This window comes from Elephantulus edwardii, unplaced genomic scaffold (assembly GCF_000299155.1).
Source record: "Elephantulus edwardii isolate Elephantulus edwardi_28Jun2011 unplaced genomic scaffold, EleEdw1.0 scaffold00362, whole genome shotgun sequence".
Taxonomy (NCBI): Eukaryota; Metazoa; Chordata; class Mammalia; order Macroscelidea; family Macroscelididae; genus Elephantulus; species Elephantulus edwardii.
The window spans coordinates 1,752,173-1,765,741 of NW_006400112.1; the positions used below are offsets into that span (position 1 = coordinate 1,752,173).

Here is a 13,569-nt window from a genome sequence, read left to right on the forward strand (position 1 = left end):
TCTTGTTTCTAATTTTATTTTTATTTTTTAATTAATTTTAATGAACATTTAGAGATTTTGGATTTCCATATATTCATTTTTTCATTTTTCTCCCTTCCCACCCCTCCCTCCCAGTTCGCACTTCTCTTTGAAAAGTAAAATTATTTCACTGGTATAGAAAACCCCACCACCACCTCTGAGTACACTCCACTACATTCTTGAAGTTTGCATCTTTTGTTTAAACCTCCTTTACCATCTCTACTACAATACTGTATCAATAAAGACTTTGCTGACCAGTTGGCATTCAAATCTTATATCAAAGACTTTATCAATGATTATTTGCAAAACAATCAGTCTGACTGAACAGTTTAAGGAATTAGGGGAATGGAAAGCTTTAACTGATTTTTTAATATACACTGTTGAGTTTTCAATGACCTTGGACTTGGATAGGAATTGATCACAATCTCTCCCATTTTCCATCTTTCTTATTACTTTTACACAATATGCTGAATAAAAAAATTTTCCTTACAACAGTAACAATTATGTTAATATCTCCCCCTCAACCCAGACTTCCAACTGTAGAAAAACAATTAAAAGTATATCCCTGCTTGGCCCATCTTTGAAGAAAAAAAAACAAAACTAACCCACATAAAACATTCCTACCTCACTCTTTACAGAGATGGGCTTTGAAATCTGCTCTGCTGTTCACCACAATTTACTAGACTAACACAGTCTGTGAACTACCAGAAAAAAGCAACAGGACCTTTCTCCTCAGCATAGCTTGATATTTCTCAGAAAACCCAAATTATTTTAATCGATATCACCAATTCTACCAATCTGTGACATAACAGCAGTATCTCATCACTAGGGTTGTGATGATACATGATTCAACCCTTTTTAAAAACTATGTTAAACAAAATATAAGGAGCTCTAGTGGCAGAGTCCATTGCACATTGTGTTGCTAACCAAACGGTCACACATTTCCAGTGGTTCAAATCCACAAAAGGCTCTGAGGAAGGAAGCTGGGCAGTCTCCTCCATTATGGTCTTGGAAAACTAAACAGAAGGTCACTAAAAATCAGAGACACCTTCACAGCAGTGAGTTCAAGTAGTTTTTACCCCAATACATTCTGGATTCTTGTCTCTCTTTTCAAGTGTGGTCAACTGTTTTAACCTCAGTCGGCAGGCTAAGGACTCAAAGAGCACAAGCCCCTTTCCCTACTCCATCCTACAATTCATTATTGTGGATTCTCTCATTCCTCTGAAGGATACACAAATGCATTAAGAAGGCAGCTGTCACAAGTATCTCTTTGTAAGCCCATCTTTAAAACCTACTTATCCAAAGCAAATTTTATGTGATAATCAACTTTTGAGGGAGAAAAACACTTGACCCTAAGAAATAGCCCTCACCAAAATTACTTCACCACCAATACTGTGCAGCACAGAACACAACCTCCAGGGCATTCTGATTTTAAGTACGTTCAGGAACAAAACCGAAACTAAAAGAGTATGATAAAAGAATTAGAGGGGTAGCAAGCAAAGAATTCTTTTACATGCAAGGTCAACTGTGCCTTAAACTCCCATAGCAGAGGATGGCAAATTTTTGTATAAATGCTTTAGGCTTTGTGGGCCATATAGTCTGTTCTACCCACTCAGTCAGTCATTGTAACCACAGACAAGCCATAGACAGTAAGTAAATAGAGAAGTGAAGCTGTGTTCCTATAAAAAGTACAAAAATTTGTTGGCCAGTAGATGTAATTTAAGAGCTATAGTTTCTTTATAAAAGTAAAACCTCCCAAGACAAAAGGGAAAAAAAAATCACATGGCAGTCATTCAGACTGACACCTGATAAATACAGACTCACCTTGACAAGAACAGCTGCAACAATACCCAGGAAGGCGAACAACAGAAGACCAAATTTTCCTTTGTTAAATCGTTTCAGAAGGAAAAATTTTGCCCAGTCTACCTTTGACTGGCTGTTAGGAGGATATCTGAGTTTATTAGCACCTTCCCTCTTTAAACTTTTTAACAAACAGGAACGCTGATGAGAGAATGTATCAAAACTATGTTTTCCATGATAAGCTCCTATTCCACTTGAACCTGCAATAAAGGGAGAAGAGGGAAAAATATAGGTTATGATGAGGTTTTGGGTAATGAAAGAGCTGACGCACCCAGCTACTAACTGCAAAGCTGTAGTGTGAGTCCACCCAAGGTGCCTTGGAAGACAGGCAGGTCTGGAGGAAGCCAGGAGGAGGTCACTGCAACAGATGCCAGCTCCACGTGAGGGTAGGGATCCACAAGTTGCTGTGTGGGAGAACCAGGCACAATTTCCTCATATATATTTTACTGCTTCTGAAAACCTGCTGGCAGGTCAGCTAGCGGTCAATTCTCCCTCAATTGTAAACAACAACAGAGGGGATATGCAGACAAGGGTCCAAGGAAGGAGGAACATTAACTAGGTCAGCAACAACTGCCACCACACTACAACCCTGGGCAAATGGACACACACTCCACAGTTCTGTGTTTGAAATGGGTTTAATGACTGGGGAAGGGCAGCAAACTGCTGTGACCCTGAAGAATCACCAGGTAATAAAGAGTTGCCTTTCACCACCAATCAGCAAAGCCACATTAATTACATAGGAAAAAGTGTTAAGATTAGGGAAAAGATCCCATAAATACCGGAATGTTGACCTAGACAAGGTTCCTTCTCACCTATGAAAGGGAACATTATGATGCAAGTGTTGAGTTTGAGTCTTCTCAACACTGACCAAGAAAATTCACAAGTATTCTTTGTGGAGATGTCTCTATTTCATTTCTCTGGAAAGGGAAATATCTCTTTTCAGAAACTCCATACTAGCATTTCCCAGCAAAAGGCATCTCCTTAACATACAAAACACATACTAAGAGAACATATATAAGGGTTTGAAGCTCATCTGGGGTAGTGATGATTTGTAGTGGGACTTTATTAAAAGTTTAAAGCATTATCTAATTAAATTCTTCTTATTGTTAGGTGCTATTGAGTCAATTACAATCCATAGTAACTGGATGAAAACATCTGAACTTTGCTTTAACCTGCACCATCCTCATGATCTCTGTCATGCTTAAGTTTACTGTGGTGTTCACCATGTCAATCCATTCTTGTGGAGGGTCTTCCTTTCTTTCACTGACTCACTATCTCTTCCAGCATGATGTCTCTCTAATGACTGGGTCTTCCTGAAAATACACCCAAAATAAGTGAGATGAAGAATCACCATCCTTGCCTCTGAGAATTCTCTTGTTTGTCTTCCTTTAGGACAGATTTGTTTGTTCTTTTGGTTGTTGTTGTTGTTGATTGCTGTCAAGTCAAGCACGACTCATAGCAACCCTATGAACAAAAAACCTGAAACCTTTCTATAATTATTGTCATTTATTAAAGGTCATAGTTTCCGGAGACATGTTTAGGAAGCGGATGCCACTCCTGCATCCATAGTATATTCCTGTTCTTCTCCTATACCACAATTCAAATTCTTTTTTTAAAAAAAATTAATTTTAATGATAGTTTAATGACTTAGGGTTTCCATTCATTCATTCATTGTTGTTCTTTTCTCCCTGTCCACCCACTCCCCCCAATTCACTCTTCTCTTTGAAAAGTAAAAGAAAACTTTTTTCACAGTTATACAATTCCTCCCCGAAGTCCACTCCACTGTGCTGCCTTCATTTTGGACTCCTGTTATGACAATACTTAATCATATATCCCTTTTAAGCAGTTCTCTCCCTCATCTGGTTTCAATGCAGTATACATTATTTATCCCCTTTCTCAGTCTTCCTTCAATCCCGATGTCAGTCCTGTTTTACAACAGTTGCCCTATGCAACATTTGTCCTTTTGTGACTGAGATATTTCACTCAGCATAATGTCCTCCAGGGTCATCCATTTTGTATAATATTTCATGAGTTCCTTGTTTTTCAACGCAGCACTGTATTCCATTGTGTGGATATAGCAGGGCTTCTCCATTCGTTTGTTGATGGGCACTTGGGTTGTTTCCAGCTCTTTGCTATTACTGTGAACAAAGCTGCAATAAACATAAGTGTACATATATCTGCTTGGGTGGCGGTTATGGTTTCTTTAGGGTATATTCCCAGTAGCGGAACTGCTGGATCAAACGGTATTTCTATTTTCAACTTTTTGAGAGAGTGCCATACAGCCTTCCATAGTGGTTGCACCATTTTACTCTCCCACCAACAGTAAAACAGTTCCAGTTTCTCTGCAACCTCACCAGCACTTGATGTTTGTTTGCTGTTCTGTTAAATTTTGTAATTCTTACTGGGGTGAGATGATATCTCATAGTTGTTTTGATTTGCATCTCTCTTAGAGCTAGGAATTTTGAACATTTCTTCATGTGTTTGTTGGCCATCTTTTTTTATTTTTATTTTATTTATTTTTTGTTGTTGTTGGCCATCTTAATGTCTTCATTGGTGAAGTGTCTGTTCACGTCCTGTGCCCATTTTTTAATTGGGTTCTTTACCTTTATCTTGTGGTGCTTGAGTATTTTATAACTTCTAGATATAAGTTTCTTGTCTGACATGTCATTACCAAATATTTTTTCCCAATCTGTGACTTCCCTTTTTACCCTGTTGGAGAAGATTTTGGATGTGCATAGGGATTTGATTCTTAGAAGGTACCCTTCATCTATTTTATCCTCTTCTGGTTGTAAAGCAATGATTATTCTGTAATCCTTACTCGTTGTTCAACTTTCAGATGCATAAAAAGCAACTGAAAAATACCATAGTTTGGATCTGGTTTTCCTTACTTTTGAAATTGACATTCTTGCTCCTTAGCACTTTAGAGATATCTTTGATAGCACATTTCCCCAGTGCAACATGTCTTTTGATTTCCTGACTGCGGCCACCATGGGTACTGACTGTGGATCCCAAGAAAAGGAAATTGTTGACGACTACAATCTTTTTTCCATCTATCATGATACTGCTTACAGGTCCAGTCATGAGTTTTGTTTTCTTCTTGTTGAGATGTAACCCATATGGAAGGTTGTAATCTCTGATCTTCTGCAGGAAGTATTTTAGGTCTTCACTTTCTGCAAGCAAGGTTAGCATAATGTAGCTTTGAATTACTTGCTCAGCTTATAGACTGAATAGGTATAGAGAAAGTATACAATCCTAACTCACACTTTACCTGATTTTATACCATGCAGCCTTTCCTTTTTCTGTTTAGATAACTGCTTCTTGGTCTATGAAATGAGTTTTTTTTAAGCACAATTAAGTGTTTTGGAATTCTCATTCTTCTCAAAATTAGCCATAATTTGTTATAATCCATACTGTCAAATGCCTTTGCAACACAAGTAAACATCTTCCTGGTATTCTCTGCTTTCAGTCAAGACCCACCTGACATCAGCAATGACATCTCTGGTAACATGCTTCTTCTGAATCCAGCTTGAATTTCTGGTAGTCCCCTGTCATTACACTGTTGAAGTAGGTTTTGAGTAATCCTCAGCAAGAGTGCATGTGATACTAATAATACTGTTCAAAACTTTCAACATTCTGTTGAATCACGTTTTTTGGGAATGGGAGCAAATATGAATCTCTTCTAATCAGCTGGCTTAGCTGTCTTCCATATCAGTTGGCTGAGACCAGTGAGCACGTTTGGGGTTGCATCTTTTTCTAAAGTAACTCAATTGGTATTCATCAATTTCTAGGGCCTTAGCTTTAGCCAATATCTTCAGTACAATTTCACCTTCTCTTTCACAGAGTGATTATGTGTAGTTCTGCCATCTTTTTTTTTAAAATTTTATTTATTTTTTAACAAAAGTTTACATAAAAGTTGGATTTTCATTCATTCATTGTTGCACATTTTCCTCCATTTAAAAAAAAATCATTCAATATTGCATCATTTCTTCCCTCTCCCCCCGCCTCGCTCATCCACTTTGCTATGCACCTTTAATTCTGCACTTTGTTGATTTTATGAGTTTCTTGTTTTTCAGTGCTGCACAGTATTCAATGATGTGAATACAATATAGTTTTCTATCCATTAATTTGTTGATGGACACTTGGGTTACTTCCATCTCTTTGCTACTGTGAACATCATGGCAATAAACATGGGTGTGTATGTATCTGTTTGGGTGGCCACTCTGGTTTCTTTAGGGTATATTCCCAGTAGGGGAATTGCTACACTAAGCGGTATTTTTATTTCCAACTCTTTGAGAAAGCACCATACTGCCATTCATAGTGGTCGCATCATTTAACACTCCCACCATCAATAAATAGGGGTTCCAATCTCTCTACAACCTCTCCAGCATTTGTTGTCTGCAGCTCTGTTCAACTTCGAGATGGTATCTCATAGTTGTTTTGATTTGTATCTCTCTTAGAGCTAGGAATTTTGAACATTTCTTTGTGTGTGTATTTGCCATCTGAATATCTTCTTTGGTAAAGTATCTATACATATCCTGGCCCCACTTTATGATTGTTTACCTTTTTCATGTTGAGGTGCTGAAATATTCTATAAATTATAGATATGAGTCTCTTATCAAACATGTCATTACCAAATATTTTTTCCCAGTCTGTGGTTTCCCTTTTTACTCTGTTGGAGAATTTTTTTGACATGCATAAGAGTTTCTTTTCATTTTCCCTTCTTTTTTAAATTGGATTTCCATTTATTGTTGCACATTTTCCTATCAGCCCCCCATGTGCACTTTTCTCTTTTTCCCTCCCTCTGTTCCCTTCCATTCCGTTTCGTTCCCTTTCCCTTCCTTTCTTCTTTTTCTCTTTAAAAAGATTCTTTCATTGTTGCACAATTTCTTAGAAGGTCTCATTCATCTATTTTATTCTCTTCTGGTTGTAGGTTTTTCCAGATGCTTGGAAGACTGCTCCTATGTGGTTAGGGTTTTTGGAGTTCTTCCAAGCTTTAATCTGAAGTGTATAGTCTTTGCTTTTATTCCTAGATCCTTGATCCACTTTATGTTGGGTTTTATGTGTGATGTGAGGTGTGGGTCTTGCTTGAGTTTGCTATAGTTTTCCAATTTTGCCAACATCAGTTGTTAAAGGCTTTTGTTTCTCCACTTGGCTGATTTAATCTCCTTGTTAAAAATCCATTGACCACAGGCAGATAAGCTGACTTCTGTATTCTCAATTCTATTCCAATCTATTCTATATGTCTGTCATTGTAGTGGTACTATGCTATCTTGACCACCACAGCTGTGTAGTATCTGAGATCAGTGAGATCCCTCCTACCTTCTCTTTTCAGAAATGCTTTACTTACTCAGGGTCTCTTTCCATTCCAGGTGAAATTGGAAATTGCCTTTTCCATTTCTTTGAAGAATGGAATTGGAATTTGTATTGGGATTGCATTGAATTTGTAGACTGCATTTAGTAGAATTGTCATTTTCATGACACTGAGTCCTCTTATTTACGAGCATGGTATATTCTTTCATTTCTCCAGGTCTCTCTTAGTTTCTTGTAGTAATGTTTCACAATTTTCTTTGAATAAGTCTTTTGTGTTTCTAGTTAGATTTACTCCCAAGTATTTAATCTTGTGTTTAGCTATTATGATGGGTACTGTTTTTCTTAGCTCCATTTCTGTATTCTCTTTGTCACTGTAGAGAAATCCAATTTCTTTTTGGGTGATTTTAATCTGCGTCTCTCAGGCCTGTTTTTAATTATTTTTGGTCAAACATTCTTCTAGGTGTTATAGCACTGCTCTGTCGATTTGCTATACAGAGGTAGCTTGTGGTGGCTGTGATGCTCAACGCTGTGACCCTGATGTACCAACTGTGATATTGGTCACCCATTGCAGACAGTGTTTGGCAGAGCTCCCCAATTAAAACAAGCTTGGAAGCAGGAGTGGCACCCACTTCTGAAAATGCTTGCGTCTGGAAATCCTATGAACTTGGAGAAATGAAGAAAGTTCATAGAGTCACTATGAGTCGCCTACAGCTCAACATTTAACAACACAAACAACATGTTCATCTTGTTTGCCACTTTGCTGAATTGGTCGACTATGTCCATTAGTTTTCTCACTGAGTCTTTAGGGTTTTCTAAGTGTACTATCAAGCAGGAGTGGCATCCACTTCCGTAATAGCTTGCCTCTGGAAACCCTATGAACCTGGAGAGAGAATAAAAGAGACCCAAGCATTGAGGACTCTCCTTCATAGGGTCACTCTGAGTTGCCTGTGACTCGACAGCACTTAACAACAAGTGTACTATCATATCATCTGCATATAATTTTACCTCCTCTTTGTCAACTGGGATTCCTCTTATTTCCTTCTCTTGTCATTCCTATCACTAAGCCTTCCAATACAATATTGAATAGGAGAGGTGATAATGGGCATCCTTGCCTAGTTCCTGTTCTCTAAGGGAATGCCTTTAATCTCTCTCCATTGAGAATAATGTTGGCTCTTGGTTTTGCATATGTACTTGCTATGTTGAGGAAATTCCTTCTATTCCTATTTTGTTGAGTGTTTTAATCAGGAAAGGGGTTGGATTTTGTCAAAGGCCTTTTCTGCATTAATTGGTAGGATCATGTAATTCTTTGTTGTTTTATTAATGTGTTGAATTACACTGATAGTTTTTCTTATGTTGAACCATCCTTGCATAACTGTTATAAATCCCACTTCATCATGGTAAATTATTTTTTTGTTGTACTGTTGGATTCTATTGGCCAGGATTTTATTGAGGGGTTTTGGATCTATGTTCGTGAGAAATACTGGCCTATAGTTTTCTATTTTGATGGTTTCTTTACCTGACTTTTCTTATCAAGGATATGTTTGCTTTATAGAATGAGTCTGGGAGAATTCCATCTTTTTCTATTTTCTGAAATAATTTCTGTAGGATTAGTGACAGTTCTCTGAATGTTTGATAAAATTCACTTGTAAAACCATCTGGTCCAGGGCTTTTTTGGCTGGAAGTTGCGTTATTACCTGTTCAGTTTCTTCTTTTGTAATGGGGTCTGTTCAGGTGTTCTACTTCAATCTGAGTCACTTCAGGTGGGCTGTGAATTTCTAAGTATTTGTCCATTTCCTCTAGGTTTTCATATTTGAATATAGTTTTTCGTAATATTCCATTGTTGACCTTTTTAGTTGGTTCCATTGTGATATTGCCCTTTTCAACTCTTACTCATATTATTTGTGACTTTGTTTTTCTTAGTTTTGCTAAGAGTTTGTCAACTTTTTTAATCTTTTTTTTTTTTAACTTTTTTTTATCTTTTTGAAGAACCAACTCCCGGTCTTGTTCATGGTTTAAACTGTTGTTCTGTTTTCCATTTCATCTATTTCTACCCCAAGTTTTATAATTTCATATTTTTTAGAGGGTATTGTTTTCTTGCTGTTTTGTTTCAACTTGTTGGAGATATTGGGTTATAAAATTAATTATCATTTTTTTCTTGCCTTTTGATGTGTTTGTTTGTTGCTATAAACTGACCTCTAATTACTGATTCGGCTGTTTCCCAGGGGCTTTGATAGGTTGTGATTTTGTTTTAAGGAACTTTTAATTTCATTTCTTATTTCTTCTATTACCCACTTCATGTTCAAGCAGGGTGTTGTTCAGCTTCCAAATGTTTTTTTTTTCCTTCTCCTTTATCCTCTTGTTTTTAATTTCTAATTTTGTTACACTGTGATTTGAGAAGATGCTTTGTATTATGTTTTTTAACTTATTGATGCTTGTTTTGTGATGCAAATGTGATTTATTCTGTAGAATGTTCCATGCATACTGAAGAAGAAGGTATACTGTGCTTTTGGGAGTACATTAACCTATATCTATTGATGAGATAGAGTTGATTTATTTCGTGGTTTAATTCTTCAGTCTTTGTTGAGTTTCTTTCTGGTAGTTTTATCTTTTTTTGAGAGTGGTGTATTAAAGTCTCCTACTACTATTGTGGTGTTTTATATTTCTTTTTTCAGTTCTGTTAATGTTTGCTTTGTACATTTTGCAGCTATCATTTATTACTATTTATAAATATTATGGTTATATCCTCTTGTTCTATTGACCCTTTAAGCCTTATATAGTGACCTTCCTTGTTCTTTTTTACACTGAAATCTATTTTTCAGAGATTAATATCGCTACTCTTGCTTTTTTTCTGGTTGCCCTTTGCTTGGTATATTTTCCCCACTCTTTTACTTTCATTGTTGTTGTTGTTAAGTGTCGTTGAGTAACTTATGACTCATAGTGACCCTATATACAACAGCCCTAAACCTGCTCTATCCTGTGCCATATTCATGTATCTGATGCACTTACCCCAATCACTGAATCTAATCCATCTCACCAAGAGTCTTCCTCTCCTGTGCTGTCCCTCCACATTTCTAAACATGAGACATCCTTCTCTAAGGACTGGTCCCACCTTGCAACATGCCCAAAGTATGTCAGATGAAGCTTCAGAATCTTTGCCTCCAAGGAGCAGCCTGGTCTCACCCTCTCTAGGACGAACTTGTTTGTTTTCCTAGCAGTCCATGGTATAGTCAATACTCTTCTCCAGCACCACTGCTCAAAGGCATCAATTCTCCTTTCATCCTAGTCATTGTCCAGCTTTCTGATGCATAGCAAGTAATTGTGAAGACCATGGCCTGTATCAGGCACACCTCAGTTTCCAGACTGACATTGTTGTTCTCCAATACTGTGGAGAGGTCTCTTGACAGCAGACTTTCCCAACACAATAGGTATTTTAATTTCCTGGCTACTGGTGCTATAAATGTTGATTGTGGGGCCAAGCAAACTAAAGCCATTAACAATCTCAATCTCTTCACCATCTATGATGCTGCCAATAAGTCCAGTGGTGAGAATCTTTGGGTTTTTTTGTTGGGTTTTTTTTTAGGATCTTTGTGTTCTTGATGTGGAGCTTCAGTCCACATTAAAAGCTGCAGTCCTTGACCTTCTGCAGCAAGTGCTTCAGGTCCTCTTCAGTTTCAGAAAGCCAAGTGTTAGTCTTTTAATTTTAGTCTTTTTAACTTTTCACTTTTCAGGTGTGCCTCTTCTAAACAGCATATGGGTTTTGGTTTTTTCCAAATCTACTTTTCTTTTTTCTCTTCAGTGGTGCATTTAAACCATTCACATTCAGTGTAATTATTGAAAGTCAAGGTTTTATTGTTATCATTTTGTTGAGTTCTTTTAGGTGTCATTGCTGTTTATTTTGGTCCATCCTGCGTTCTGTGGTATCTCTGTAAGAAGGACTTTCCTCAGAATTTCCTGCAATGCTGGTCTTGTTTTTACAAACTCCCTTGGGTCTGCTTATCAAAGAATATCTTGATCTCTCTGTCATAATGGATGGACAGTTTTGCTGAGTATAGTAGTCTTGGTTGACAGTGGTATTGAGTGTTTGATATATGTCATTCCACTGTCTTCTTGCTGGTTTCTGCTGAGAAATAGGCACTTACTCTTATTTGCTCTCCCATATATAGGCGCAATGTCAAGAAGACAAAGAGTCTCACCACTGGGCCAACTGGCAGCATCAGGATAAATGGTGAAGAGATTGAGATTGTTCACAGCTTCAGTTTGCTTGGCTCCACAGTCAACACTCTCGGCACCAGCAGCCAGAAAATTAGAAGACGTATTGCCTTGGGAAAGTCTGCTGTTAGGGATCTCACCAAGGTACTGAAGAACAATGGTGTCTCTTTGGAGACTAAGGTGCGCTTGATACAGGCCAGGGTCTTTGCTATCACTTGTTATGAATCAGAGAGTTGGACAATGACTAAGGAGGATAGAAGGAGAATTGATGCCTTTGAGCTGTGGTGCTGGAGAAGAGTATTGAGAATACCATGGACTGCTAGGAAAACAAACAGATTCATCCTGGAGAGGGTTAAATCCGGCGGCTCCTTGGAGGCAAGGATTCTAAGGCTCCATCTGACATACTTTGGACATGTTGCAAGGAGGGACAGGTCCTTGGAGAGGGACATCATGCTTGGTAGGGTGGAGGGATAGCGCAGAAGGGGAAGGCCCCCTATGAGGTGGACTGATTCAGTGGCTGGGGTAATCGGGATGGGTGTGTCAGAGACGGTGCAATTGGCACAGGACAGAGCACAGTTTAGGGATATTGTACATAGGGTTGCTATGAGTTGCAAGCGACTCGACGGCACATAACAACAACATATAGGTTACTCTTCACTTCTCTCTAGATGCTTTCAGAATTCTCTCCTTGTCTCTGGTTCTGGCAAATTTTACTATAATATGCCTTGGTGGTTTTCTTTTGGGGTCTGTTCTATGTGGTGTTCACTCAGTTTCTTTTATATATTATTCTCTCAGTCTTCATTATGGCCAGAAAGTTTTCTTCTGGTAATTATTCTTCCACAACTTTCTCAGTGACTTTACTTGCTTCTTCCTGTTCTGAAATTCCAATTACGCACATGTTATTCTTCTTGCTAGTGTTCCATATAATTCTTAAACTTTCTACTTTTTCCTTCCTTTTTGATTTTGCTTTTTGTTCTAGCAGATCAATGCTGAGAATTATATCTTCTATTTTCCTGGTTCTGTGTTCCATCTCTTCAACTTTGCTCATATGTACCTCCAACACGTTGACAGCATCTGAAACACTGGTCCTCATATTCTGGATTGCTGTTTCTTCTTTTCCCAGAGCCTCTTTGGCCGTGTTTGTTTTATCTGCCTTGTCTTGTCTTTTTTTTTTTTAAGTTCCTTTTGGCTTTGCTTGTAGATTACTATAATTCTTTGAGTTTGTCTTTTACTCATTGAAAATGTTCAATCATTATTCTTTTAAATTCTGTGTTAGAAAGTTCCATCAGACTTTCTGGCTTCAGAAAATCCAATGATTCTGTGTTTTGATGACTTTTTTAAGGTGACATTTTGTTTTGATTTTGTGTAAGGTGTGAGGTAGTCTGCTTCTACCCTGTCATTGCTGTGATAGTTTTTTGTGCCTGTGGCCTTAGTAAGTCCTTAGTCTGATAACCTTAGCTCTGGATCTCACTGCTTCAGAGGAGCACCCTGCCTGAATTTCTCTCTGATACTTTGACTCAAGGGAAGACTTGCTTCAATTGGAGAGAGAGATAGTTTGTGAATTAGCAGCTTTCTAGGCCAGGCAAGTGCCACAGTTAGGCAGAGTCCAAAGGGTCCAAAGTTCACGTACTGCCTCTGGAATGGGACGGCGGTATTCAGAAAGGAAATTATTTCACCTATGATATTGGTGTTCCTGGATTAGGACGGTGGGGTGGGTGGCAGTGGGGCCATCTCCATACAGCTAGATGGTCCAGTTCTCCTGATGGGAGCACGGTCCTGGAGGAAGCCAAACTAGACTGATAATTTGCTGGCTCTCTCAGAGACTTGACTTTAGACTGCAGCAGTCAAGAGCACTGGGCTTCCTACCTGCAGATGCCAGACTTCCTTCAGTTGCCACAATACCTACATTATTGGTGCTCCTGGCACAGGGGGAGTGGGGTCGTTTCCACATCACGGGGTGGTCCAGTGTACCAGGAAGGTCCCAGCAGCAGGTTGGTCCCAGAAATTGCTTTCATTTGGAAATTATGGGTAAGTATGGGCTAGGATGCAGGCATCAGGGAAGTCTTCTTGAGGACCATGCTCTGAGGCAGCCCCTGAAAACTCTGCTACATGAAGCCTCACTGGCCCAAAGCTGTGAAGGCTGGTGCAGAGCAAAGTGCTGCTGCTCAGCCA

At 38.5% G+C, this 13,569-nt stretch overlaps 1 protein-coding gene across 1 annotated transcript in view; it reads right to left on the reverse strand.

Annotated features, from left to right (window-relative positions):
- Window positions 1-684: 684 nt before the first annotated feature.
- LOC102874574 (fatty aldehyde dehydrogenase-like) overlaps window positions 685-13,569 on the reverse strand; it is a 67,140-nt gene continuing 54,255 nt past the window's right edge. The window contains 3 exon segments of the mRNA XM_006902057.1: window positions 685-729; window positions 731-769; window positions 1,843-2,078. Coding sequence (XP_006902119.1) covers window positions 685-729; window positions 731-769; window positions 1,843-2,078 — 320 coding nt within the window.